The sequence below is a fragment of the Notothenia coriiceps genome, unplaced genomic scaffold (assembly GCF_000735185.1).
Source record: "Notothenia coriiceps isolate Sejong01 unplaced genomic scaffold, NC01 NC01_scaffold00034369, whole genome shotgun sequence".
In the NCBI taxonomy this organism is placed as follows: Eukaryota; Metazoa; Chordata; class Actinopteri; order Perciformes; family Nototheniidae; genus Notothenia; species Notothenia coriiceps.
In genome coordinates this window covers 9,887-33,948 of record NW_011367070.1, presented here as the reverse complement: position 1 = coordinate 33,948, position 24,062 = coordinate 9,887, and the positions used below count along the sequence as shown (strand labels likewise).

Genomic DNA, 24,062 nt, shown 5'->3' with positions numbered 1-24,062 from the left:
GCCCTGGCGAATAATAATCGATTATTCGACACGGAAAAAAAACAAAAAACATAAATAATAATAAAAAAATATATAAATAAAATCGATTTAAAAAAATAATTTTCGATTATGGAGACTGTAACGAATATTTGAAAAATCGAATAATCGCATGCATGCACTTAGTATGAGTTCATACTGTAGATAGAAACTCAGCGGACAATGACAATGAAAACCTAGGCCTGTCTTGTATTTGGAGATAAACAAAACACAACTGTTCTAATGTTAAAGTAGATTTTTTCACACCAACAAAAACTTATGATGAAAGTGGCAACTTGATGAATTACAGGCTGCGGTTTCACCCAAAGGACACTGTGATCTTGATACATCAAACACATAAGGCTCACCTGCCACATTGACCTTCTAAAATGTTTCCAATAACATATGGTTTTGGGCACAGTCATGCAACACTAGCTGCCATATGTATCACCTTTAATTCCATCTCTGAGGACATATTTGGATCACAAGTGGTGTCTGGGAGCCGTCCGCTTTATAAATCAATGTTGATTTGTGTCCAAATACTGAAATACTGTTAGTGTAGATGTAAGAGAACAGTGCATTAAACTTTAACAACAGTGCATTGTCATGTTAATACCCTTTGACATTATAGAGGTGGCCCTTTCTCTTGTATTTGAACGCTAACTGAATTAAACTGAAAGTAATTTATTGCATGGACAGGATTATAACGGATAACAACATTCTGCTTTTTTTGTTTCGTCCAATCAGAACTAGACCTCAATCGTTTGGATGGCGACACCGTCTGCCCACCGATGAGAAGCGGACAAGATGACCTTCCAGGTAATGATCGACTGTTTATTTTGATTGCACTCAAACGTAAGTAAAAGCAGTGGTTTGAGATGACCACAAACTTAAGCCCTTCAAAGCCTTTAAAGGGACAACAGACTAGGTGCTGAGTTTAATTAGTTGAACAGGGCGGGCCGCTTCATTCCTGGAAACTCCTCTGGATGTCAAATGAGGCAAATGAAATGTTCCACTTGAGCTGCACAGACTTTGAGTTAGAACAATCCAAACTCAGCAAGACTGTAATTGCTCACCACTGCCCCGTTTCAAACACATCTGCACTCCTGCTGCTCTGCGGTTTGGTAAAGATATGCATTGTTGTAAAGAAGTTGTTTTTGTTCAACATGTCACCATCTCACCCTTAGCTTAATCATACATTTCCTTCACCTAGTTTTCTGGTCCAATACTGCTATGCTATATCTCAAACAAGCTTCGTTCTGCAAGTTGAAGTGACAAATTATGCCCATCGTGATAACCAGAAATTAGCATTTATACTAGAAGGGCTCTTGGGATCGCATATCGGCCATTTTTTATAATTGAAAAATGGTTTGGATATCAGCTCCTGATTTGGATCCACTCCAAATGTAATGGGTTCTTTCATGGGTCACGATACACTCATCATCATTCATGAAAGTCTGGTCAATAGTTTTATTATTATTCAAATATTTGTATTGATTTTCAACATCTAAAAATACAGCACACACAGAAAGTTTACACAATATCAATTGACATCCAGAGGAGATACAAAATATGTATATAGAAAGTAAACATAAATTATGAAATTAAAAACTACATGGTTAAATAACCAAAAGTAAAAATTAAAACATAAATGAATAAAAAACAATTTGGGGTGGGGGGGGGGTTGGCTACATTATTTCAATGTTAGAGAATTAAGATAAGATTGACTTTTATTAATCCCTCTGCATTTGACCCATCCTAGTGTTAGGAGCAGTAGGCTGCCATTTTGAACGGCGCCCGGGGAGCAGTGTAGGGAACGGTGTCTTGCTCAGGGACACCTCGGTAGCACTTGGTCTTGCCGGACTGGTGACCTTCCAGTTGAATTGAATTTGTTCTCAAAGTAGGACAGAAATGGTTGTCAGACCTCATAGTACTTTGCGATAGAGCCCCGGGTAGTTTGCTTTAGCTGCTCAAGTTTAAGATGGGACATCCTCTACCCAGCGCTGGTGAGACGGCGGTGCAGCCTTCTTCCAACTAAAGAGTATCAGAGGTCTAGCAAGTAGGGTAGAGAACGCCACAGCCTCAGCCTGATCAGTTGTTATTCGTGTCTCCTGTGTGACCACGCTAAATAATGCCGTCAATGGGTTAGCATCCAGCGCCGTGGTCAATCGTTTCATAATAATACTTTCATCTTCCAAATATTACATTTATTAATTTGAAAAGATGAAAACATGAACCTCATGTGACCCATGCTACTCTCTTCCACCAAGTTTCATGAAAATCAGGCAAGCAGTTTCACAGTTCTGTCGAACAGACAAACGGAATCTTAAACTACAACCTGTGCTTATCAATGTAAAGAACATCTTCCAAAAGTATTATTCATCAGTAAAGATAGAAACACAAACCTAGTCAATCTCAAATCAATTCAAGTCATAATATGTTAACTGTTTATTTCTTGTGTCTTAATTTCTCTTATTAATATTGCAAACAATTCCTACCTACCTATCGCTCTCTCTCTCTCTCTCTCTCTCTCTCTCTCTCTCTATCCATCTCTCTCTCTCTCTCAATCTATCTCTCTCTCTCTCTCTCTCTATCCATCTATCTCTCTCTCTATCCATCTCTCTCTCTCTCTCTATCCATCTATCTCTCTCTCTATCCATCTCTCTCTCTCTCTCAATCTATCTCTCTCTCTCTCTCTCTCTCTCTATCCATCTATCTCTCTCTCTATCCATCTATCTCTCTCTCTATCCATCTCTCTCTCTCTCTCTCTCTCTATCCATCTATCTCTCTCTCTATCCATCTATCTCTCTCTCTATCCATCTCTCTCTCTCTCTCTCTATCTATCCATCTCTCTCTCTCTCTCTCTCTCTATATATTTATTTGATACTGCTTAAGTTTGTATAGTATAATAATTCTCATGTTTCATTTCATTATTATTATTCTTTTTTTGTATTATTGTTTTAAACATTCAAAATAAATCAAATAAAAAATAAAAACATTAGCATTTTCAGGGTTTTCAATAACAAATGTTTTTTTCTAAGCAAAAAAAAAAAATGTTAATAATTTAGTTTTTGGTAGAAAGGGTGGGATTAAATAAGTGCAAACTTCTTCACACCCCTTTTTCAGATGTGTAATTAGGTAGATCATTTGTTTATATATAATTTGTAAGTCAGTAATATTTATGTTTATCAATTTTACACTGCTTGAGTTTGTATAGTATCATAGTTTCATTTTATTATTTTATTATATATATTTTTTCATGCTGCAATGCTGCTTCCCTGGACATCTGCAAGTCATCTTTAAAAACTCCCCTGTTCACCATGGCCTTTGACCCCTGACCCCTCACAGTCCCCCTGCTTCCACTCCTACTGCTATTTATTAAATGTTTACTTCATTATTTGCCCCTTTTGTTTGTTTGTTTGTTTGTTTGTTCACCATGTAAAGCGGCCTTGGGTCCCTTGAAAGGCGCTATACAAACGTAATCTACTAATATGTATTATTATGTTGCAGGTTTTGATCTGATCACCCAGTTCCAGCTGGATGTGATCCCTCTGAAAGGAGTGAGGAAGGTCGAGGGTTCGACGCCCCTTCAGGTCGCCTACCGCCTCGACAGGGAGGCCAACTTCCAAATTCCAACCATGTAAGTACTTTGAAGGCCTAAAAGAAGACAGATAAAAACACAGAAATGTTGACAGGCGGCAGCGGTCCTCCTGATGCAGGTGTTGCATTATTATAGGTCCGCCACAGATGTTACTGCATGGCGAAAAGCATATAATCGGTAGAGAGAAAAAACAAGTCTGAACATATTTGGCATCTCTTAGACACAAAGGCGTTTTTATGTATGAGCGTCCCAAAGAGCACATTTCTTGAAGGCCTTTGTAAATGTACAGTGGAGACATATTTCACCATGTCTATTTGGTAATGATTTATCTTAGGTTGTACATACAGTAGTACTTTAAAGGTTTAACCTGAACATGCTTCCTGTTAAGGTTTCCCCCAGCTTTTAATTAAAGGTAAGTTGTAGCAAGAACCCCGCTTATAGACCCTGGGGCAAAAATGTTATGTGTGCCCCTTTCGAGAAACCGCACCCCCTTGAAAAAAGGGTATGTTGTTCCAAAAAAATACGTCTCCAACGAATCCACAAGTCTTCAATAAGAATGGACATTGCTTTCATAATCAATATTTCATCTTTTGAGTTACCCTTTCTTAATGGGGAGTCTACAAGCAATTAAGTGTTGCTCTTTTTTAAAGTAATGTGACCTGAAGAATCCACATTTTTAAAGAATGTTCAAAAACATGCGTGCGGAGGCTGACCCTGACCACGAGTCAAGCGTTTCTAATGTTTCCCATAATGCATCAATTTGCACATGTTCCCTACCCATACTTGCCAACCTTGAGACCACAGAAATCGGGAGCATTTCAAAATGCAAAATGGGGGGGGATGATAGCTCATGAGACTCCAAAGGTCTTTTATTTTGAAACTCTACATCAGAATGTCCTGATTTTTTTGTTTTATTCTCATCTAAACACAGAGGGATGATTTGTTTTGACTCTACCGTAATGCATAGGATATTCGCGCACCGCAATATCACGTGCGGGCTGGCTTGACTAGGTTTTCCCGAGTGGAGGCTGGCTTGACCGCAGTCAGAGAGTAGAGTAGTTGTCGATTCTTGTTCTGTTTTCTGTGACTATCTGCCTCACCCTCTCAGACTTTCAGTTGCGCGCTACTAAAGAGACGTGTTACCATGGAAACCAAACAATGGCTTAGCTGTATTAAAGTCCGAGTGGAAACAGTCCTGAGTAAATCAGATTTTGTCAGAAATCGGGAGAAATGCGGGAGAAATGCGGGAGAAATATGACCCCGGGAGGAAACCGGGAGAGGGCAATGAAATCGGGAGTCTCCCGCGAAAATCGGGAGGGTTGACAAGTATGGTAGTAGTAGCAGTAGTAGTAGTAGTACCCTTTTACTGTAAATCACAACTTCTCTCCTATGTGAGCATTTCATAATTGATAGTTTTTTGGACAATACAAGCAATTTGAAGATGTCACAGAGTGTTATGGGGAAAAGGTCATGTGCTTCTGACTTATACAGACAAAACAATGAAGTTATCAATTTGGATTTTGTTCACAATATAATTAAAAGCTATGTTTGCATATTTGTATTGCACTTAAATAAAGGTCAAATAAAGCCATTTATGTTTCTGCAACTGCATTTTATTTTACAATTAAAATACATGATGCACAAAAGGAAATGTGGGTTTGTGTGTAGGTTCATAACATAATATCGCTTTACATAACCAAAGTCATCTCCTGGTGTTTCCCAGTTGGTCTGCTTTGGCTTATCTGTGCAGGCCAGCTTGCCTTAAAAGCAGTTATGCAACTTTCTGGCACCCCACACCACTCGGGGCTGTCACACTGAATGTAAATACATGTTTATTCCCCCCCCCCCACACACGTCCCGTGGCACAGACTGTGCTTTGATGCTTTTTGCTGCCTGCCCTTTATTTTCTCCTGCAGGCCAAAAGCAGCACATACTTCAGACTTTCTCACCTCAGGCAAGGCTAGAGAGTGGTCTTCATTTGTTTTACTGGATACAGGAAACTCGTTTTTTTATTGCCTCACCTTGATCGTTTACAAGATGGTAAAAGTCCGGCTGCAGTGCCCATCTATGAATGCACCACCTACTGAGAATCTGGCTTGTTAAAACCCCAGACTGTGGAAGCTAACCTGGACTGCGTGTTCTAATTGAAGCATTGATTTATGCACAGAGGCAGCCTCTTTCTCCTCGGTGATATAAGTCTGCAGCTTGTATTTGACTCTCAGGCAGAGATCTCAAGGCTTTTAAGTTATTTTTATCCTTGTCTTGTGTTGTAATGATAGCTTTGCTAACTGGTGTTTATTTTGTGATCATGAATAAAAATGTGTTTGAGCTTTTCCGTGAGTGTCATTCAATAAAACCATCATTCTAACCCGCTACCTCAGCTAACCCCTTTTGCTAAATCTCCCTCTTAGGTTAAACTTTCCTCGCGGCTTCCCTGACGAGTACTCCTTCATGGTGACTTTCCGCATGATCAAGAACACCGTGAGCAAGGTGTGGAACGTCTGGCAAATAGTGGACGAAGACGGCAACAAACAAGCCGGACTGAGGCTGAACGGAGACCAGCAGGCGCTTGAATACTTCCTGATGGGCGCTGATGGAAACCTGCAGACCGTCACCTTCCCCGGCCTTTCGGTGCTCTTCAACACCAAGTGGCACAAAGTGATGATTGGCGTGGAGCGCGACCAGGTCACTCTGTACGTGGACTGCCAGCCTGTGGATCTGAGACCCATCAAGGGCAAAGGCCCCATCAACACAGAGGGAGACACTCTCATTGGCAGGCTGGATACTGACCCTGACGCCTCCGTAGTGGTAAGCACGGGCGGAAAACTGCCGGCTCCATTTAATCCTGTTCCTCTGAAATCGACTTACCAGTGAAATGGTGCTTTCCGTGAACAAACACGTTCAGGTTTATATGTGTGCTGAGCTCTGTTATAATTGTAAAGTGCTGCTGTCACAGCAAAGTGGCTCAGCTGGGTTCCAGTGGGAAAAATATAAAAGCTTAATCCCTGCAGAAAATAGCCACGGTGGAAAATGAAGCTCAACAACACACAGAGGGAAGTGCTTCAAACCTACATGTACCTATAAGGGCACTCGGGATAGACCACCAAAGGCCACATGTTGCACTTTTAATATAAGTGAAAAATAATTTGTGTGTCATCCCATTTCACTCCAAAAGAGTTCCTTCTTGCCCATGCTGCTACACCCTTACACCAACTTTCAAAGAAATCAGGTTTTCTGTAATCCTGCTGACAGACGGATACACCGAGGCACCATAATGAGGCATTTTGTCACTGTCACATCTGAAAATGATTGCATAGTAGGCTATTTCTTTTGCGGTAACATTATACAATCTCTTTTCAGTTTGAGCTCCAGTGGATGTTGATTCACTGCGACCCACAGAGGGCCCAGAGAGAGAGCTGCAACGAGCTGCCGGCCACCGAGGTACAGTAACACGGATCTGCTCAGCATCTGCTGTGGTTTGTGGTTTTTACTCAGGGTTAATAAGCCTTACAGCATGCTGAGAGATAACAAGGGCAGACATATGCTGAGATTGGGTTGCAGAAGTGTAACACATACTCAACCAAGCAGTTTGCTTCAGTAGCCTGTATCAAAAGGTTGCAGTTCATCCCAAACAATTTGCAAGCTGGACAGCAGATTGGAGTTGGAGCACTACAAACCTTTCTTGAGGCAGAGGTGTTAGGAGCAGGCAGACATGATCTCATTGGCTGTTAAACCTCAATGCATGGAGCCAAAACACAAACCCTAGTTAGCTTAATGGCACACTTTTAATAACAAACAGGAAGTTTTATCAAATTAATAGTCTGAGATCAACCCAACCTGCAAAGTGTGCTAGATTTTTGTGGTTACCATTTCATCTAAAGTCAGCACATAATAGGCTTTAGCATGCACTACTTCCTTCAACATAAAAACAACATTAAGCTTAACAACATGGTTTTCCATAATTACAGCTAAACTGAAAAGTTACTGACGTTGCCCACACCCAAATGAGGATAATTAAAAGTCCTGTTGATAGGCACGTATAATGGGGAATAATAGAAAATGCTTTAACAAGTAACGTATGTTGCCTTGCCTTAAATAGCTTTCCTCATAAACACACACTACCTGCTGCTACTTGATTATCAGCTGACAGGAATGCATTATAACACCTGCCGCCTGCTGCTTAAGACCTTTAAAAGTGGTTTTCTCCTCCCTTCTTACTGAGGAACAGCAAGCTGGCAACGACAAACCGATTGTGCTTACGGCTTTTGCTATGATGGAGCATAACTTTAACAATTGTTAGCATACTACCTTAAATTTGAAGGACAGTTAGCTTAACTAGCTCAGAAAGATAAATAATGTTAGCAGGAGTTTTGTTGCTCATACCAGAGCAACTAGTTAGTTAAGTAGTTAGCTAAATGTTCTCTTAGCTGTTTGATTTACAGGCGAATGTGATTTCAACAAGCAACGAAGCTGTTCTTTGGCTTTAACATTAGCTTTAAGAGTCAGTAATTGTATAATGAGCAACACGCTAACTAGCTTAATTTCCTCCTAGCTGTTGCATTCTTTGACGTTTTTTTGTATTCATCAAGCAAACAAAGCTGTTCTTTAGCTTTGACATTAAAGATTAAAGTCGAAACAGGTCAGATTGTTTAAACATAAAGTAAGGCAAATCTCGCCTCATTCATGAGTGTTGGCCGCTTGACGGTTTGTGAAACAGCAAATACAGAACACAGTCTCACGGCATTTCGTGTTAGAGTCACAAAATTAATCTATTGATTCGTGTTCACCAACATTTTTTTTGTGTCACACAGAACAATTTTAAAAGCAATGTATGTCTATTGGTAGTATGTTCCGTGCCTGCACCAAATAATAACAAATTAGAAGGAAAAAAAGATGACAAAAAATACAGATTTCAGTATTCTGAGGCTCTGAGCCATTTCTTTTCCTCGCGGACGGCAAAAAAACTCAAACATTATACAATTTAAAATAAAAGGGTTAGGCTTAGGGTAAGATATTTAGTAAGAAAATGTTTTTATGAACCACACAGCTTCTGGTATTCCAAGACCCGACCGGACAAAAAGACGTGTTGCATGCACGAAACATACTGTAGCGTCTCGCTACAGGAACACAGGGAGGCTTAGTTTGTCCTTTATCCGGGAGTTTATTGTAAAGATCACAGGTTACTGTTGGCCATAACCACGCCAAAACAATCCACTAACCCTGTCGTATTCTCACACTCCTTCACGTCTCCCGCTAGCTCTCTCCTAGCTTCCCTCGTCCCTCTCCCCAGGAACCTCCCTCTTCCAGCCCCAACCAACCAGACAACACTCTCCCACCCAAACCCACAGCTATAGGTCAAAAGAACCGTCCATCAAAACAGTGGCACGTTCATTGACACTCTGTAAAATGCAAACAAACTCTGAACAACAAACACATCAAACATCAACATTATAACCAGTCTGTTACAATACTACCAATAGAAATACATTGCTTTTAAAATTGTTCTGTGTGACACGAAAAAAAGGGGAAAATCGTGTTGGTGAACACGAATCAATAGATTAAATTAATTCCGTGACTATAACACGAAATGCCGTGAGACTGGGTTGAAATACACCAAATGTTCAGACGTTAGCTGTAGGCTAGCTTCAGTTGTTCTCTTATTTCCCTCCAGTTTCTTTCTCATCTACATGTTGCCTTTATGAGGTTCATAAACCTCCAGATAGCTCAAATATCTTTGCTATGTCGAAACATTTATGATAAGAACATCCATGCCTTGTGTAAGGTACGGTTTATGGCCTTCATGACTAAATATTATCTGTCACTTTTCCGAGGTTTTTGCACAACTAATGAGATTCCCGCCTGAGAGAAATATGTGCAGTCTATAATGAAAATGCCACTCTGCTGTCTCATATCTCATTTTGTTTATCGTCTGCAGAGCAATTAATCAGAATCAGCTACTGTGTTTTTATTCAATCACTTGTATGCAAATGTTCCTTCCCACTATAGAAAGTAATATCTCCTGGTGCGCTCTATTAGATTTCAGGCTAACATCCCTGCATCAAGCTGCGAGGTGGTTCTGTACACGAGGAGTGTTGGTACTATGGGCTGTATATTCAAATGACAGCATGATTTACTCACTACTACTGTATGAACATGAAAAGGCTTCGGCTGACACTTTTGGTGGTGAGGGTGGTGTGACTACTTTCACTAACTCTCCCTTTATCTGATCTCTCTTGCTTCTTCAGATGTATGCCAATGCTGAGGTATTTATTTATCTACTCCTACTTTCTTTTTGCTTTATAATCTACTTCAGTGCTTTGGTTGCCTAATTGCTTTGTTCTGAACCTAATTTATAATGGTGGTTGTGCTTGTTTGCTGTTTTGACGGGAGCAGATATATTGAATTATATCTGAGATGTTTGAAATTAGAAACACGCCTGCAGGGTGTAGATAGAAAAATGCACTTTATGAATATTAATATTAACATTACTCAAATAAATTGACCCCCTAACTTAAATTATATTTATTATAGCCTGATTCCTCGAATTTGATTAAAAGCTATATTAATGGTTGTTGTTATTTAGTCATTTCACTATCATTTGCTGACTGGTTTTCCCCACTCGCAGCCTGACAGATCCATCCAAGGACCCCCTGGAGTTACTGGCCCAGAAGGCCCCCGAGGGCCCGGAGGAGAGAACGGCAGAGATGGAAGAGATGTAAGTTACCTCCTGAATCGTTCTCTTTATTTCTACAAACAAATCATTTGTATTACCATAGAGCAAGTCCTCTCTGTGGCTCTGCTTTCTGTAACTATGATGTTTTATTTGTCTCTTCAGGGCCTTCCAGGTTCTACTGGGACTCCAGGTGCTACTGTAAGTATGAAATGTCACTTTACGTCTGTGGTAAAGCATGCAACACACATACAAACTGATAAGTCCAAGACAATTTTACTTGTACATAAAATGGCCGAAATCCAACTTAAACCTGATCTGAACCTCGCAGGTTCTGAGTACCAGGTTTAAGTTTTTGGACGTTATGATTCATGAAGCTTGAAATCAGAATATAAGATCATACTGTACTAAGTCGACATGAAACAAAGATTTCAACCCTCGGATGGTAACGGATTAGGTCATGGAGTAAAACATCAGAAGCTCTTTTAGTTCAAAATCAAGCATCCTTCATTCTGGTGTCAGGCCTCAGTGGCTGCAGGTTAACAGAGAAACTATCTTGACACTGACGCAGAGTTTAAATATTCTAGGTGTATATATAAGGTGCGTATTTACCTAAAAGCGTCCCAGGGATCTTCCTAACGGCCCGTCCACACAGCAGCGTTAAAAAAATCCTCCAACGCTTCTCTGCCCATTGACTTTGAATGGGGTGACGTCACTTTGCCTCGCTTTTCCCCGAACTGCATTGTGGGGAAGCAAAGAGAAGATTTCCAGGATTTTCAGGATTCAAAAATTGAGCAATGTTCAACTTTTGAAGCTGAGCTGGAAGCGTCAGCCAATCAAATCCCGTTTATGCAAATCTGACAGTACAAGCGCTAGCCAATCAAACTGTGTGCAAGCTGGGAGAGCCAGACCGCAGTTCATTTTCTATATTCCTGAAAATGGAGGAGAAATTAGTTATTGCGGTAGCAAATCACCCGGTTCTTTATGACCAGTCGCTAATAACTTACCGGGATACAAACCGGAGGAACCAGGCATGGAGGGAGGTGGCAGAGACAGTGGGTGAAACTGGTAGGTTTTCGCCTGTTTGGAGATTTGATATCCGCTTAAACATTGCTAGCAAGCATACAGTAACTTTAGCCAGCATGGAATGTAGCATAAAATAGCACCATAGACATTAATCTCATAAATGTTCATCATAGCCCTTCCCGCTGACAAAAGTATACAATAGTGGAGAAGAACCGGGGTTTTTTGCTTTGTATGTCGGGGGCGGGAGATTCATGTGATTGGTTGTTGGTCGCGTTGCTCATAAAAAATCCCCAAGCTTTCAGACACGCCCAGCTCCAAGATTTCAAGGACGGGCCGTAAAACTTTACAAAGCAACCCTTTTGCAACGATGGACAACGTTTAGTCCTGTGGAAACATCTCTATGGAATATCTGGACTTCCTCTTGTATCCGTTTTTTGCAATATCTCAAAATTGATTGACGCAAAGTCCCAGAAATTACCAGAGAAAGATGAAGGCTGCCTATTTAGACAATGTTTGCCAACGAGAAAGCAACAGTACTTTGTTATTGTGAGAAGCAACAGTTTCAAGCCATGTGTTGACTTCTAGTCGGTCTTCAGCTTTGGCACGGTAGTTAAGACATGTAATGTTTGTATTAACGAAAAAGAAAATGGAAATCTGGTGAAGGAAACAGATTATCTAGATATCAGGACTTTTTGTCCTTGAACTCTCTCAATTGAAAAGACATGGGATCCAGCTTTGAGATCTGACCGTCTTTTCTGCGTGAACTTTGCCCCCAGGACGGTCAATGTACTGTACTGAATAATACATTTTCTCTAAAGTAATTCTTCTTACACGCTAACTCACAGACTGACACATAAATGACTCCACAAAATGTATTAACAATGATAAATAAGATACCCAAAATGTTTTAATAACTGATGGTACCTGGGTGTCAAGTAGAGGCGAACTGTTTACCGGTGCCTTGGTACCTTATTGTGGTCCCTTTCCTGTCAAACCCACTATTTATCTCGATAGCCTCACAGTACTTTGTTTGTCGTTGATCTAAGAAACAACAGGAGTGGCTGGTCTTTCATTGATTAAATGTTGACTGTAACTGCCTCTGTGTATCTTAGCGACGATGCAGAGAGATCCAGGAAACAAGATTAAGCTGTTTGACTTATGTTGTTTCTGTTTCCCAGGGCAGCAAAGGGGAGAAGGGGGAGGTCGGTTTTCCTGGACAGAGAGGGCTTCCTGGCCTTCAAGGAATTGGTGTAGGAAACATCACCTTCATCCACTAACACACACTCTTTATCATATCTGCCAGTACTGTCGGTCTGTATGTGATCGTGTGTTTTTCATCTGCAGGGTTCTCCTGGTCCAATGGGTCCCAGAGCGCCTGTTGGCGAGAGAGTCAGTAACCGTTTATATCCCTCTGAAAACATTCATTTATTGGGATTATCCTTTTTTGCATCCATAGAACATGTGACTGATGTTTTAATCTACTGATTACAGGGACTTCCTGGCTTTCCTGGACCCGAAGGGCCTCCTGTAAGTAGAAATATATCTTATTAAAGCAACACACATTAGGATTATGTGACTATGACGAAGTTACCAATCGTCTTTTTTCTGTTTATTCGCAGGGCCCATCAAGTGAAGGACCCACCGTATGTGTTTACTCTCAAACATTGATGAAATGCTAATTGTTGAAATGCTAATAGATGGCTTACAAAATGGACGTCTTACTGTAATAAATGCTGTGTGTCTGATTCTGGCAGGGACCAGCAGGGAAACCAGGAATCCCCGGAGACGAAGGAAACATCGGGCCTGAGGTGAGATAAACCAAAAGTTTGAATAAATGTTTATATGTGCCGAGTTGAAAGAGTCAAAAGTAGCTTACTCCAGTATTTTTCTTAATAAAGTTCATGTACATTAAGTAATTCCATTATATGCCACTTTGCATTTCTATTCCGCAGACTTTCTGAGGGAAACATTGTACATTTAAAAGCCTTTACACATCTGGGGCATTTTAATTGAGCGTTTATTTTGCATGTTAATATTTGTTTTATTTTTCATGTGTTTTTTTTTAATTAGTAGCTGGTCGACTAAACCCATAACTTTTATTTTAGTGCTGCAACTGTTACTTTGCACCACTGACATTATGAATAGTTTGGAACAGCTTGACTAGCTACAGTACAGCACTGAAATACTGCTTACACATTTATTATAACCATTGATTTTTACTTTCACTGGAAATCCTATCCTTTCCACTGAAAACAACGACATAGCAAAATGTCAAACATATGAGTTTAGGTTTCTTTTTAAAACTATTTATTGGATTTGACTGATTTTGGTCTTGGTCGAATACTAAACGCTTATAAGTGACATGCTGTATATCACATGTTCTGATAATATTTCCTGTACCTGCAGGGTTCACCTGGAGCCAAAGGATCATCCGGCACCTCAGGGCTTCCTGGCCCTCCTGGTCCACCAGGGCCAGCGGTATGGACCACAACTAACCCCTCTTTTACTTACATGTACTAATATCTTTTGCATATAATTCAAACAATACACATATTACAAAATGTATTCAGGCATTTTGTATCTTCCATATATAAGAGCCTTTAGGATATGTTTGAATTGGACACAAACAATTACAAATATATTTTAACACCACATAGATATTTGGGAACAATTATGATTAGTTTCTTTCACTCAATGTCAGAAACAAACTCAATATTGACAGAACAGGTGTAATCTCATACTGATTACCCATCTCTATTTGGGAACTAAATAATTCTCCTTTGGCTCAGATTTCCATGGTTATGGTGACGTTGCATGCTGTAGTCTCTTCTCACTCTTCTCACTCTCTGGGAATTTCTGCTGGTGTATTTATTTTCACATCTAAACCTCCGAGAGGCTGTTTTAGATGTCACTCTGCTGTGTTTTAGGGAGCGCCTGGTGCCGGCATTGAGGAGAGAGGGGACCCTGTGAGTGTTTTCATCTCTTTTCACACTGCCAAATGTTTCCTGGATGCATGGCAATTGGATTGGTGACATTACATTTCTGAGTAGATAGAGTCATTGAAGTTAAGAGACTCTGCAGCGGCCATGTTTGCAAAATGTCTGAATATATATCTGTCCCATCTGTCCTTGCTAGTGTCCAGCTGCCTGCCCCGCTGGCCCTCAGGGATTGGCTGGGCTACCTGGTCTGAAGGTGAGGAATTTCAAAAAAATAAGACTTAATATTTAGTTTTATTTAGTTACGATTTTGGGTACTCTTCCCTCTGTAGGATTCACAAGGGTCACATGACTTGCAATAATCTAATGCAACGTAACAAGATGTTGGTTTCAGAAGTGTTCTGGTTACTATTTATAGTACGAGTAGCTTCACATTTGAGCAGGCTTCGGTTATTAAATGGAGGTACACATTCCCCCGTGTGGAGATCAACAACAAGCCTCTGCCAAAATAGATCCAATTGTCAATCATCTGTCGAAGATTACACTTTTATTAGCTAACCGATGCTAACAAGGCGAGATATTAAAGTCGTTGCGTTCTGGAATTGATCAGCACTAAGTATACTTGGACATCATCAACAAATTCAATATTAATATAATAATTTGTTTAAAACAAGTAGCTTTGTGAGGTAAAATTGTTGCTGTTTATGAACTGCATAACAACGGTTTTACCGAATACCTGCTTAGCGTTGTATTTTTATTGTACCTTGCAAATTGTAACTTTTTTTCTCGACTGAAATATCTAATATATCTGAACTATTTGATGGATTGTCGTTAGATCTTTTCCAGACCTTTATGGTTCCAATACAATTAATTATTATAACTTTGGTGATCCCTTGTCATTTATCCTCTTGTATTTGCCTTTCATTGATGCTGTTTCCGTTATTTGTATTTGACACAGCAACATTTTAGGGTGCACGCTTAAGCCTGGTTGCTATGTTGAGAGGTTGCCAGGTCTCTGTGACACAGCAAAATAAGACGGAAAAACTGAAAACACAGGAACACGGCAGGAGGGTTTCTTCAGATACACACACTGCCACACTCTAGTGGTTCATAAGTGATTGTAATTATCATCCCATCCAAATCTAATTTTGTCCGATAGTTTAATGCTGGCAAACTCATTCCCATCAGCTTCATCAAATCTCCTGCTAATACGCAAATGTAAGCCCTCTTACAGCCTGATCTCAGGTGCTAAACATATCCAGCGCTTAAACATTATCAAGCAAACATTGTCATTAGCAACATTGTTAACATGCTGACGTTAGCAATCAGTTTGAAACACAGCTGGTTCTAATAATAGCCTCACACACTGCAAACATTCAAAATCTTGCCAGGTATATTTGTCTAATTTCTAGTCAGAATATGTCTCTACACTTGATATAAAACCTAATAACTTAAAGGTCCCTTGTCATGCTTTTCTGGTTATTACCCGTCCCCTTGTGTGTTATGAAGGTTGTTCTGCATGTAAACGGTCTGCAGAGTCACAAACCCTCAAAGTACACCCTGTAGGGAGTAACACTCTAACACAGAGAAGACCTGTCTATGCTGCCCCAGAACGCCTCGTTGGGGATTTTCTTTTTCAATATTTTTCTTCCGGGAACCAAGTGACGTAACGGCGACCCCTCCGTGGATTGGTCAAAATGGACCAATCCGTGAAGCCGTTACGTCTGCGGAGCCATTACTTCCTCACACACACACACTCAATCTTTTCTCAGCTGCAGCCCCGCCGATTTCTCCTCCCTGAGACGGCGGGACGCGGCGAGGCTGTGAGTCGGTGTGTGAGCACACACACAAACTCCCAGCCAGGCTGCGGGTGTGTGTGTTCGGGCTGATTTCGGGCTGGGTTTCGCTGTCTCACAGACGGCCATTGGGCTCCTAGGGAGGGGGGGCAGGAGCTCCAACAAGCCGTTTAGGACAGAGAGTGAATACACATCGGCACAGAGATGCTGTATGAGAAACCAATGAGATTTTGGAAAATTGCACAATTTAAATGTATTCTAGTAGACCTCAACAATGGAATTATGATCAGTAGAAATGGCCATGACATGGGACCTTTGAGTCTTGTTTTTAGACAATGCATCTTAAGCATCTTTAGGTCAAAGTCTCTTAATTAAAAAAACACCTTATTTTATAGGAAAATAACAGAAAACAGAAAACGTCTTATCATTTCTGGCTTTATTTGTAACAATGTCCCTAATTCTGGTCAAATAGTTCAAAACAAGTTTTCCCAGCTAAATACAAGATCTCATTTATCTAAATATCCCATCTTTACTTCAAGAGATCTTACCAAGCCATTTTGTACTTGTTCTATTGGCAGATTTGTTCACTTACTAAAAGCGAAAACACCTTTTTTTTATTATATATTAACTTGTTTTTGGAGCTGCATGTTTTCCAGTGCAGAAATGTGGCTGTATTAGTCTTGTTAGATATTATGGTAAAAGAGGAAAACATTATGAAGTCAATAGGGAAACTTTATGATATAGTTTTCAGAATAGATATAGAAATATAATATGTGTGTTACAATTGTTCAACAATATGAATGCATTTGATTGTTGCCTTCAGGGATACACAGGTTTGCCTGGTGAGCCTGGAAAGGATGGGATTCCTGGAGAGATGGTACGTAACAGATAATCATCTAGACAACAAATGATGTTTATTCTTAATATCCAATTTTCCTTTTGACACCATCTCTCTGTAAAACAAACTACTGTGTGAGTTCCAGTAATTGCTCATATGTATGGAAGATGGATACCTAATACAACCTGGCAGCAAACATACGGCTCAATCTGATTATCTCTGTTCTCGCAATTTAATTAATTTGTTCTTGTTTGCGCAGGGAACAGATGGAGAGGCAGGTCCTCAGGGGCCACCCGGTCGCATGGGAGATGACGTAAGGACACCTCAGTCACAAGGTGTATTACAGAAAGTATATTTATATATATTTAATTATTTATTGTTATTGTAGGGCGTGAGAGGACCCATTGGATTCCCTGGAACTCTGGGAGAAAAGGGAGACAGAGTATGTTAAACCACAGTTCCTACTAAACCATGCTTTTTACAAATAAAGATGATATTTACTAGATACTGATATACATATATTTCTGTTCAAAGGGTCCTCCTGGTTTCAATGGTGTCCAAGGACCTACTGGCCCACCTGGAGCTCCTGTAAGCGACTTAGTTTCTTCTGCTGATTGGCATTTATTCTAAAAGCAAAATAGTTGGATATATTGAAATCTAATTCTCCGATGTGCGTCTGATCTGTCCTCTTTTAGGGTGTGGAGGGAATCCGTGGTCGTCAGGGTTTGGAGGGACCTAAGGGCGAGGATGTAAGTTTCTTTCTTTGTGGATATTATTGCAAATTATTATTGGAAAGATTTTAATGATTAAGAAAAAAAATGTATTGATCAGGGAGCTGTGGGACCTCAAGGAGAGCGGGGTCTTGTGGGAGAAAAAGGAGACGTTGTGAGTACACTGATTGGATTGGATTCAATAATTGTATTGTTTAGCACAGCGTTGTTTAAAATGTATTTGAAGTCTAACGTGTGCTGTGAATTTACAGGGAGAGTCCGGAAAAGATGGCATTGATGGTATTCCTGGAGTTGATGGAGCCAAGGTTTGAAGCTTATTATGCAACTTTTAGAAAAGTAGAAAAGTGTTTGACGGCCAGATATATATTTTTTCATCTAACACCAATTATTATTAATTGCGATGCATACAATGTTCTCAACAGGGAGAAGCTGGTACTGCTGGGACTGTCGGTCTCAGGGGGATTGTGGGTATTCCTGTAAGTCTGACTTCATATTCTTTCATTGTTGTTTTTATATCATAAAGTTAAATGTGAGAACCTTAAAAAAGTCCTGTGTAAACATGTATGCCAGAATAAAAAAACCTGCAATTACAGCTTATCACCAGAGGTGCTGCCAAAGAGCACAAAACACGTCTCTGAAGTGTATTAGCATGTTAGCAAGCATGTTAGCAAGCATGTTCTTTGGATGATTATAGAACTGGTTGAGGTATTAGTACGGTCAAAGCCAGAGATAATGGAGCTTTTAAAAACACCAGATCTATCGAATCTTAATTACAACTTTGAAAATTGACATTAGCACTGTTTACAACTCAAAAACTGTTGATAATGATATCTCTAATATGGCTAATAGGCAGCATTAGTATATGGGCCGTTCTACCGAATTGATACAAAGTGCAGTCCCACAACAAGAAAAACTATTTAACAAAACAATTAAGTATTCAGACATAGATATTTACTAAGAATATGTTATGGTCTATTTAAACAAAAGGCTTTAAATGATATAGTGGTAAGCTTAATATATACAAAAACATCATTTACAGGGTACTTTCTATTGAGAAGTAGCTGTCCCCAACCCTGACATCTACATTTCATGTTCTGTAAATAACACTTAAAACATTTTTTTTGGCAACGTTAGTACTCAGAGCAACTAGTAAGGCTGTAGTGGTGTTTCAAAAATAAAACATATTTTTATTTGGTTTTTTGCTGACATTACATTTCGAGCCCATTATATAAAGTACAGGACAATTTGTCTGTTAGAGGAAAGAAAAATACCCATCCCCTATCCCCACCCCTACCCCATTAGGTCATGGTCACTGAACAAATTATAATAATACAAATACATAAAATAATATATACAATAAAAGTCACAGGTAACAGGAATACAACAAATTCACATTGAGTAGAAAAATAAATAACAAAAAAAAACATTAAATATTCCAGATTTCTATTCTTTATTGACCTTACTTTTAAAAATACCGTATAAATGTATTAGTAAATCCTATTTATTTATTATGTCGTGTTCCTATAGGGTCTGCCAGGGAAGCAGGGAGTAGCAGGACCCGCTGGTGCAAAGGTAATTGGACTCATCACCTCTTTTTAATGAAGCATGTCCACAATGTGCATCCAGAATGTCATCCCCGCACCGTTAGACATTAACGTTGAGCGGAGAGACATTTGAACACGATCCCGGTTTTGTTTTAGGGTGACATCGGAGCTGAGGGTGCCGTCGGGCCAGTTGGACTTCCTGGAAAGATTGTGAGATTATCCGTTTTATTATCTGCTCACTCTTTCATTACAATCATTCTTTATTCATGCGTGTGCTGCCAGTCGTATGTTCAAACCCAACATGTGATTTCATAAAGGGAGAGCCTGGAGATAATGGAGAAGATGGGAACACTGGAGAGAAAGGATCCACTGTGAGTTCATGTTTACTTTTCAGTTTCAGGATATTTTAAGGTTTCAGTTCTTTTGAATTCGGTGTTTCGTTGATTTTAGTTGCACTCTTTTTGAAGGTTTTAAGTGCATACATTTCAAGTCCAAAAGTAAACTGTAGTCGATGCTTTAACTCTATTGATTATATATTTCCAGGGTGAAACCGGAAAACAAGGCCCACTCGGGGCTGAGGGTCCTCCAGGCATCGTGGTGAGAAATGATTGATATAATGTTCCACAAACAGAAATGTTGAGGGTCAAATCACAACAAAATCTTGTTTACAGATAACTTTCATTAACCAAAATACTTTACAAAGCAGTTAACAATGATGGATATATATATTTGTACTGTTGATATGTGTATTATCTGTCAATTTTTGTATTTATTGACTCCAATGCCTTGTTAACATGCTGTTTTGACTGAACAATTTCCTATGTTGGGATCAATACATGTCTAATCTAATCCGATTTAAAGTAAATTATAGAAAAAAGAAACCGGTAAATATCAATGTGTAGAATTTGCATATGAACAACTCTGTATTTTCAGGGAGACAAAGGAGATAAAGGTGACATGGGGGACAGAGGACTGAAGGGTCACACTGGACACAAAGGTGATCAGGTTAGAACAATCCCTTTTTACCTCTGTTATGGTATAATATTCAAATATCAAAAATGGAGTGTTGGAGTAGTTGAAGTACATAATGTGTTTTCATGTGTTTTCTAGGGGGATATGGGACCAATGGGACCAAAGGGAAGTTTGGTAAGAACCATTATAATCTGCATTTATTTTGATTGTGTTTTTGAGTGACACTTTTCCAGCGATTACACTGGTCCGCAAATTACAGACTCATTACGTTTTTGTGCACAGGGAGACACAGGAATGGCAGGAGAACTCGGGATAAAGGGAGACCAGGTGTGTGAAGCTAATCTGTGTTTTCAGATCTCATCATGTGTGTTAAAATGCGTCAACATGTCCTTGAGAGGATTTTAAACCAATATGTGTGTGTTTTCAGGGCCCTCCTGGTATCACTGGACTCAAAGGAGAGGTATACAAATACAACTACACTCTGTACTCTTCTTACATTACTGTTTACTTAACTGTTGCCTGAATATCTTTTCACATAGAAATTGATCCTTACCTAGCTGTAACACAAATGGATTTGAAGCGACCAGAGGTGGGAAGTAGTGGAGTACAAATACTTCGTTACTGTACTTCAGTACATTTTTCTGACGACTTTTTACTTTGACTTCTTACATTTTGAACACAAATACCTGTACTTTCTACTTCTTACATGTTGAACCCCAAATACCTGTACTTTCTACTTCTCACATTTTCCAAACAGGCTGGTTCCTTTAGTTTGAATGTGTGTTTGGTGGCGTGATCATTATTATTTAGAGTCATTGCGTGCCTATTGATTTGAACACGATCCGTGTATCCATCATTTCCTGGTCTTCTCTAAAGAAGAGGGACCAATGGAAACGTTGTCATGTTGCCGTTGTTCAGCATGGAAACATTCATTAGCTAACAATGACATTATTGTTCTATTAATATAAAGGGAGGTCAGGTACTCTTTAAAACAGCTGCTAGTTATGGGTACTTTTTACTGAAGTACATTTCAAAGCCTCTTTACTTTGACTTGAGTAAAGAAGTTTAGTCAGTACTTCTACTTTTACCGGAGTATTTTTAGACAGGAGTATCTGTACTTCTACTTGAGTAAAGAATGTGTGTACTTTTGCCCTCTCTGGAAGCAACCTACATTGTATGTGAACAAATCCTAACCTTCAGACTTGTAGTTTCCTCTGAATGGGATCTAAATGTGTTTTTTCCACCTGAAGCGTGGTGACAAAGGCACACGAGGAGCTACCGGAGACGAAGGCAGGCCGGGTCAGACGGGTCACGGGGGTTTATCCGGTCCAATGGGGTCCCGAGGACTGGATGGAGAACAAGGTCTTCCTGGAACCCCAGGACCCAGGGGTGTACCAGTGAGTGTTATAATTGAAAACACTATTTGCATATTCAACTGCAAATACATTCTCATCAAGTGCAGGTGTACATGGTGCAAATAAGTCAATGTAAACATGCTAACAGGCTAAGCTAAGAGGGTGAATTTAAACATGATGGCTTTTTAAAGACACAATAAACAGACTTAGGTCACTTTTTGTGTCAAAACTATATTGTTAATATTTGATTACCTATTTTTTCAATCCGATCCAATCATTTGTTGGGAATGACTAGACAAGCTAACCTGCTAGCCTGTTATAAAAGAGGTTTACAAAAATCCTAGTATATAGGATGTCACAATATTGACCTAATATTATATATAAATGATAAAATATAGATTATATTCCAAAAATAATTTCACAGTGCATTATAAGAGAATTATAACAAAAACTACAACGTCAGTGTGTCCTAAAAACGCCATGCTATAGTAAATATGGGTAAAAAATATTATGATGTATTCTTGTATAAAATGTCCTTTGATACTTTCATAATATAGTATAATAAGATATCATATCATGAAACATTTCATATGTTATAGTTACAAGAAATGTTATGAAATGTCATATAGTTGTTTGCAATATAATTGTCATTAAAATTAATTCATAGCATGTTAGGCTTTGCAGTGTTCATCCATTCATTCATTCATCCACTCACAGGGCCCTAAAGTGAACGATGACAAGCTTCGGGAAATGTGCTCAGTCGTCGTTGAAGGTGCATACATGTTCACATTCATTCATTAAATCCATATCATCCCTCATATTCAACCCATGGTAATGAAAATGCGTTCCTGTTTCTGTTGTGTCTTTGTAGAGCAACTAGCAGAGTTCATGAGGGAGATGCTGAAGAGGCCCTCAGCCCTTGGTGCCCCTGGGACTCCTGGACCTGTAGGAGCCTCTGGACCAGAAGGACAAGCAGGACCATCAGGAGCAGCAGGGGCCCCGGGGCCAGCAGGGGCCAAAGGTCATCCAGGCTTCTTTGGACTTCCAGGCATGCCAGGCAAGACAGGTCAGTGAGTCTCTAATAATTCACCCTCCACTGCTCAAAAAACTAAAATGAGTAACACTTTAGATTAAGGAACACATATTCACCATCAACTAGTTGTTCATCAACATATTAGAGTAAAACAACTACCGGTAGCTTATTGGTCATGAACAAGACTTCCCTTTCAAATAGGGAACATATTCTGAGTTAGAAATACCGCATTTTGAGTTATTTTGACACAATTAACACTCGTTCAATCAGGAGAGATGGTTTTGATAAAAATACATATTTATTCCCGGGAATACACAAATGAATGTAATCGAGTTTTGGCGATAAGGCCCCGTTGTGCAGGAGTATCATTCGGGAGGGGAGAACCGATCCGACGAAACCCCCCCCGGGGTCTAGACCCTGGTGGTGGTGAATGGATAGTTGGGTTCGGTCTGAAGGGGAGGGGCTTAGCTTGACCCTGGTGGTGGTGAATGGATAGTTGGGGTCGGTCTGAAGGGGAGGGGCTTAGCTTGACCCTGGTGGTGGTGAATGGATAGTTGGGTTCGGTCTGAAGGGGAGGGGCTTAGCTTGACCCTGGTGGTGGTGAATGGATAGTTGGGTTCGGTCTGAAGGGGAGGGGCTTAGCTTGACCCTGGTGGTGGTGAATGGATAGTTGGGTTCGGTCTGAAGGGGAGGGGCTTAGCTTGACCCTGGTGGTGGTGAATGGATAGTTGGGTTCGGTCTGAAGGGGAGGGGCTTAGCTTGACCCTGGTGGTGGTGAATGGATAGTTGGGGTCGGTCTGAAGGGGAGTGGCTTAGCTTGACCCTGGATTCAGAGGGACAGGAGGTGAAAAGGGGGGGAGGAGGGTTGCGTCGAGTCACCTGAAATGACAGCTGTCAGGGGGGAGAGCCGATCTAAAAGGTTTAGCGGAGCGCTGTGATAGGCTCGTGAGAATAGAGCGAAGTGATTGGTTAAGCTGGGGAGTGACGCCCCCGATCACATATTGAGAGGAGAGAGAGTAGTAACATAGCATAGTAAATGAATGAGTAAAGAAGGTCTTCCTGGTTGAACTTGCGCTGAGCTTCATTAGTTTCATGTCTTGTTACATAAGAATAGATCATATTTGTTAAGTGTTATTATGAGAGAATTACTATTCTGTGGTACTGCTAGGCCTGTCGCGATAATCGATAAATTGACTTATCGTACGATAAATAAAAATGGACTCGATAACTTTTCTGAGCTCGATAAATTGCCGTTTACATGCGTGTTTGTTTACATAAGGATGTGACCAGCATTTTAGCTAGGAGCGCTGTGGCTGCCAGACGAGCTGTGGCTGCCGTCCATGCGCGCTGTGAGTGGCGGGGCTGACACACAGCCAGGTCAGGACACTCCGTGCGCACGTACAGCAGCGTAGCAGCCAAATTAATAATATAGCGACAAGCGGGAGACAACGTGTGACTTACTCGCGGGGAATTTAAAGTGAAATGGAATTGGTTACAAAACCTACACATCTCGATTCTCCGGTGTGGCAGTATTTTGGATTCAAG

At 40.2% G+C, this 24,062-nt stretch overlaps 1 protein-coding gene across 1 annotated transcript in view; it reads left to right on the top strand.

Moving 5' to 3' along the window:
• Nucleotides 1-762: 762 nt before the first annotated feature.
• The window catches only part of col9a1c (collagen, type IX, alpha 1c), a gene marked incomplete at its 5' end in the record, with an annotated part of 26,617 nt that continues 3,317 nt past the window's right edge, over nucleotides 763-24,062 (top strand). Inside the window, 34 exons of the mRNA XM_010790508.1 lie at nucleotides 763-834; nucleotides 3,526-3,655; nucleotides 6,028-6,424; nucleotides 6,977-7,057; nucleotides 9,862-9,879; nucleotides 10,242-10,331; nucleotides 10,452-10,487; nucleotides 12,491-12,562; nucleotides 12,657-12,701; nucleotides 12,804-12,839; nucleotides 12,932-12,955; nucleotides 13,067-13,120; nucleotides 13,719-13,790; nucleotides 14,240-14,278; nucleotides 14,448-14,504; nucleotides 16,868-16,921; nucleotides 17,142-17,195; nucleotides 17,271-17,324; nucleotides 17,417-17,470; nucleotides 17,578-17,631; nucleotides 17,714-17,767; nucleotides 17,865-17,918; nucleotides 18,036-18,089; nucleotides 19,141-19,185; nucleotides 19,314-19,367; nucleotides 19,475-19,528; nucleotides 19,701-19,754; nucleotides 20,091-20,162; nucleotides 20,268-20,303; nucleotides 20,412-20,456; nucleotides 20,557-20,589; nucleotides 21,380-21,526; nucleotides 22,202-22,256; nucleotides 22,356-22,550. Of these exons, the coding sequence (XP_010788810.1) occupies nucleotides 763-834; nucleotides 3,526-3,655; nucleotides 6,028-6,424; nucleotides 6,977-7,057; nucleotides 9,862-9,879; nucleotides 10,242-10,331; nucleotides 10,452-10,487; nucleotides 12,491-12,562; nucleotides 12,657-12,701; nucleotides 12,804-12,839; nucleotides 12,932-12,955; nucleotides 13,067-13,120; nucleotides 13,719-13,790; nucleotides 14,240-14,278; nucleotides 14,448-14,504; nucleotides 16,868-16,921; nucleotides 17,142-17,195; nucleotides 17,271-17,324; nucleotides 17,417-17,470; nucleotides 17,578-17,631; nucleotides 17,714-17,767; nucleotides 17,865-17,918; nucleotides 18,036-18,089; nucleotides 19,141-19,185; nucleotides 19,314-19,367; nucleotides 19,475-19,528; nucleotides 19,701-19,754; nucleotides 20,091-20,162; nucleotides 20,268-20,303; nucleotides 20,412-20,456; nucleotides 20,557-20,589; nucleotides 21,380-21,526; nucleotides 22,202-22,256; nucleotides 22,356-22,550 (2,445 nt within the window). The remainder of the gene's footprint in view (nucleotides 835-3,525; nucleotides 3,656-6,027; nucleotides 6,425-6,976; nucleotides 7,058-9,861; nucleotides 9,880-10,241; nucleotides 10,332-10,451; nucleotides 10,488-12,490; nucleotides 12,563-12,656; nucleotides 12,702-12,803; nucleotides 12,840-12,931; nucleotides 12,956-13,066; nucleotides 13,121-13,718; nucleotides 13,791-14,239; nucleotides 14,279-14,447; nucleotides 14,505-16,867; nucleotides 16,922-17,141; nucleotides 17,196-17,270; nucleotides 17,325-17,416; nucleotides 17,471-17,577; nucleotides 17,632-17,713; nucleotides 17,768-17,864; nucleotides 17,919-18,035; nucleotides 18,090-19,140; nucleotides 19,186-19,313; nucleotides 19,368-19,474; nucleotides 19,529-19,700; nucleotides 19,755-20,090; nucleotides 20,163-20,267; nucleotides 20,304-20,411; nucleotides 20,457-20,556; nucleotides 20,590-21,379; nucleotides 21,527-22,201; nucleotides 22,257-22,355; nucleotides 22,551-24,062) is intronic.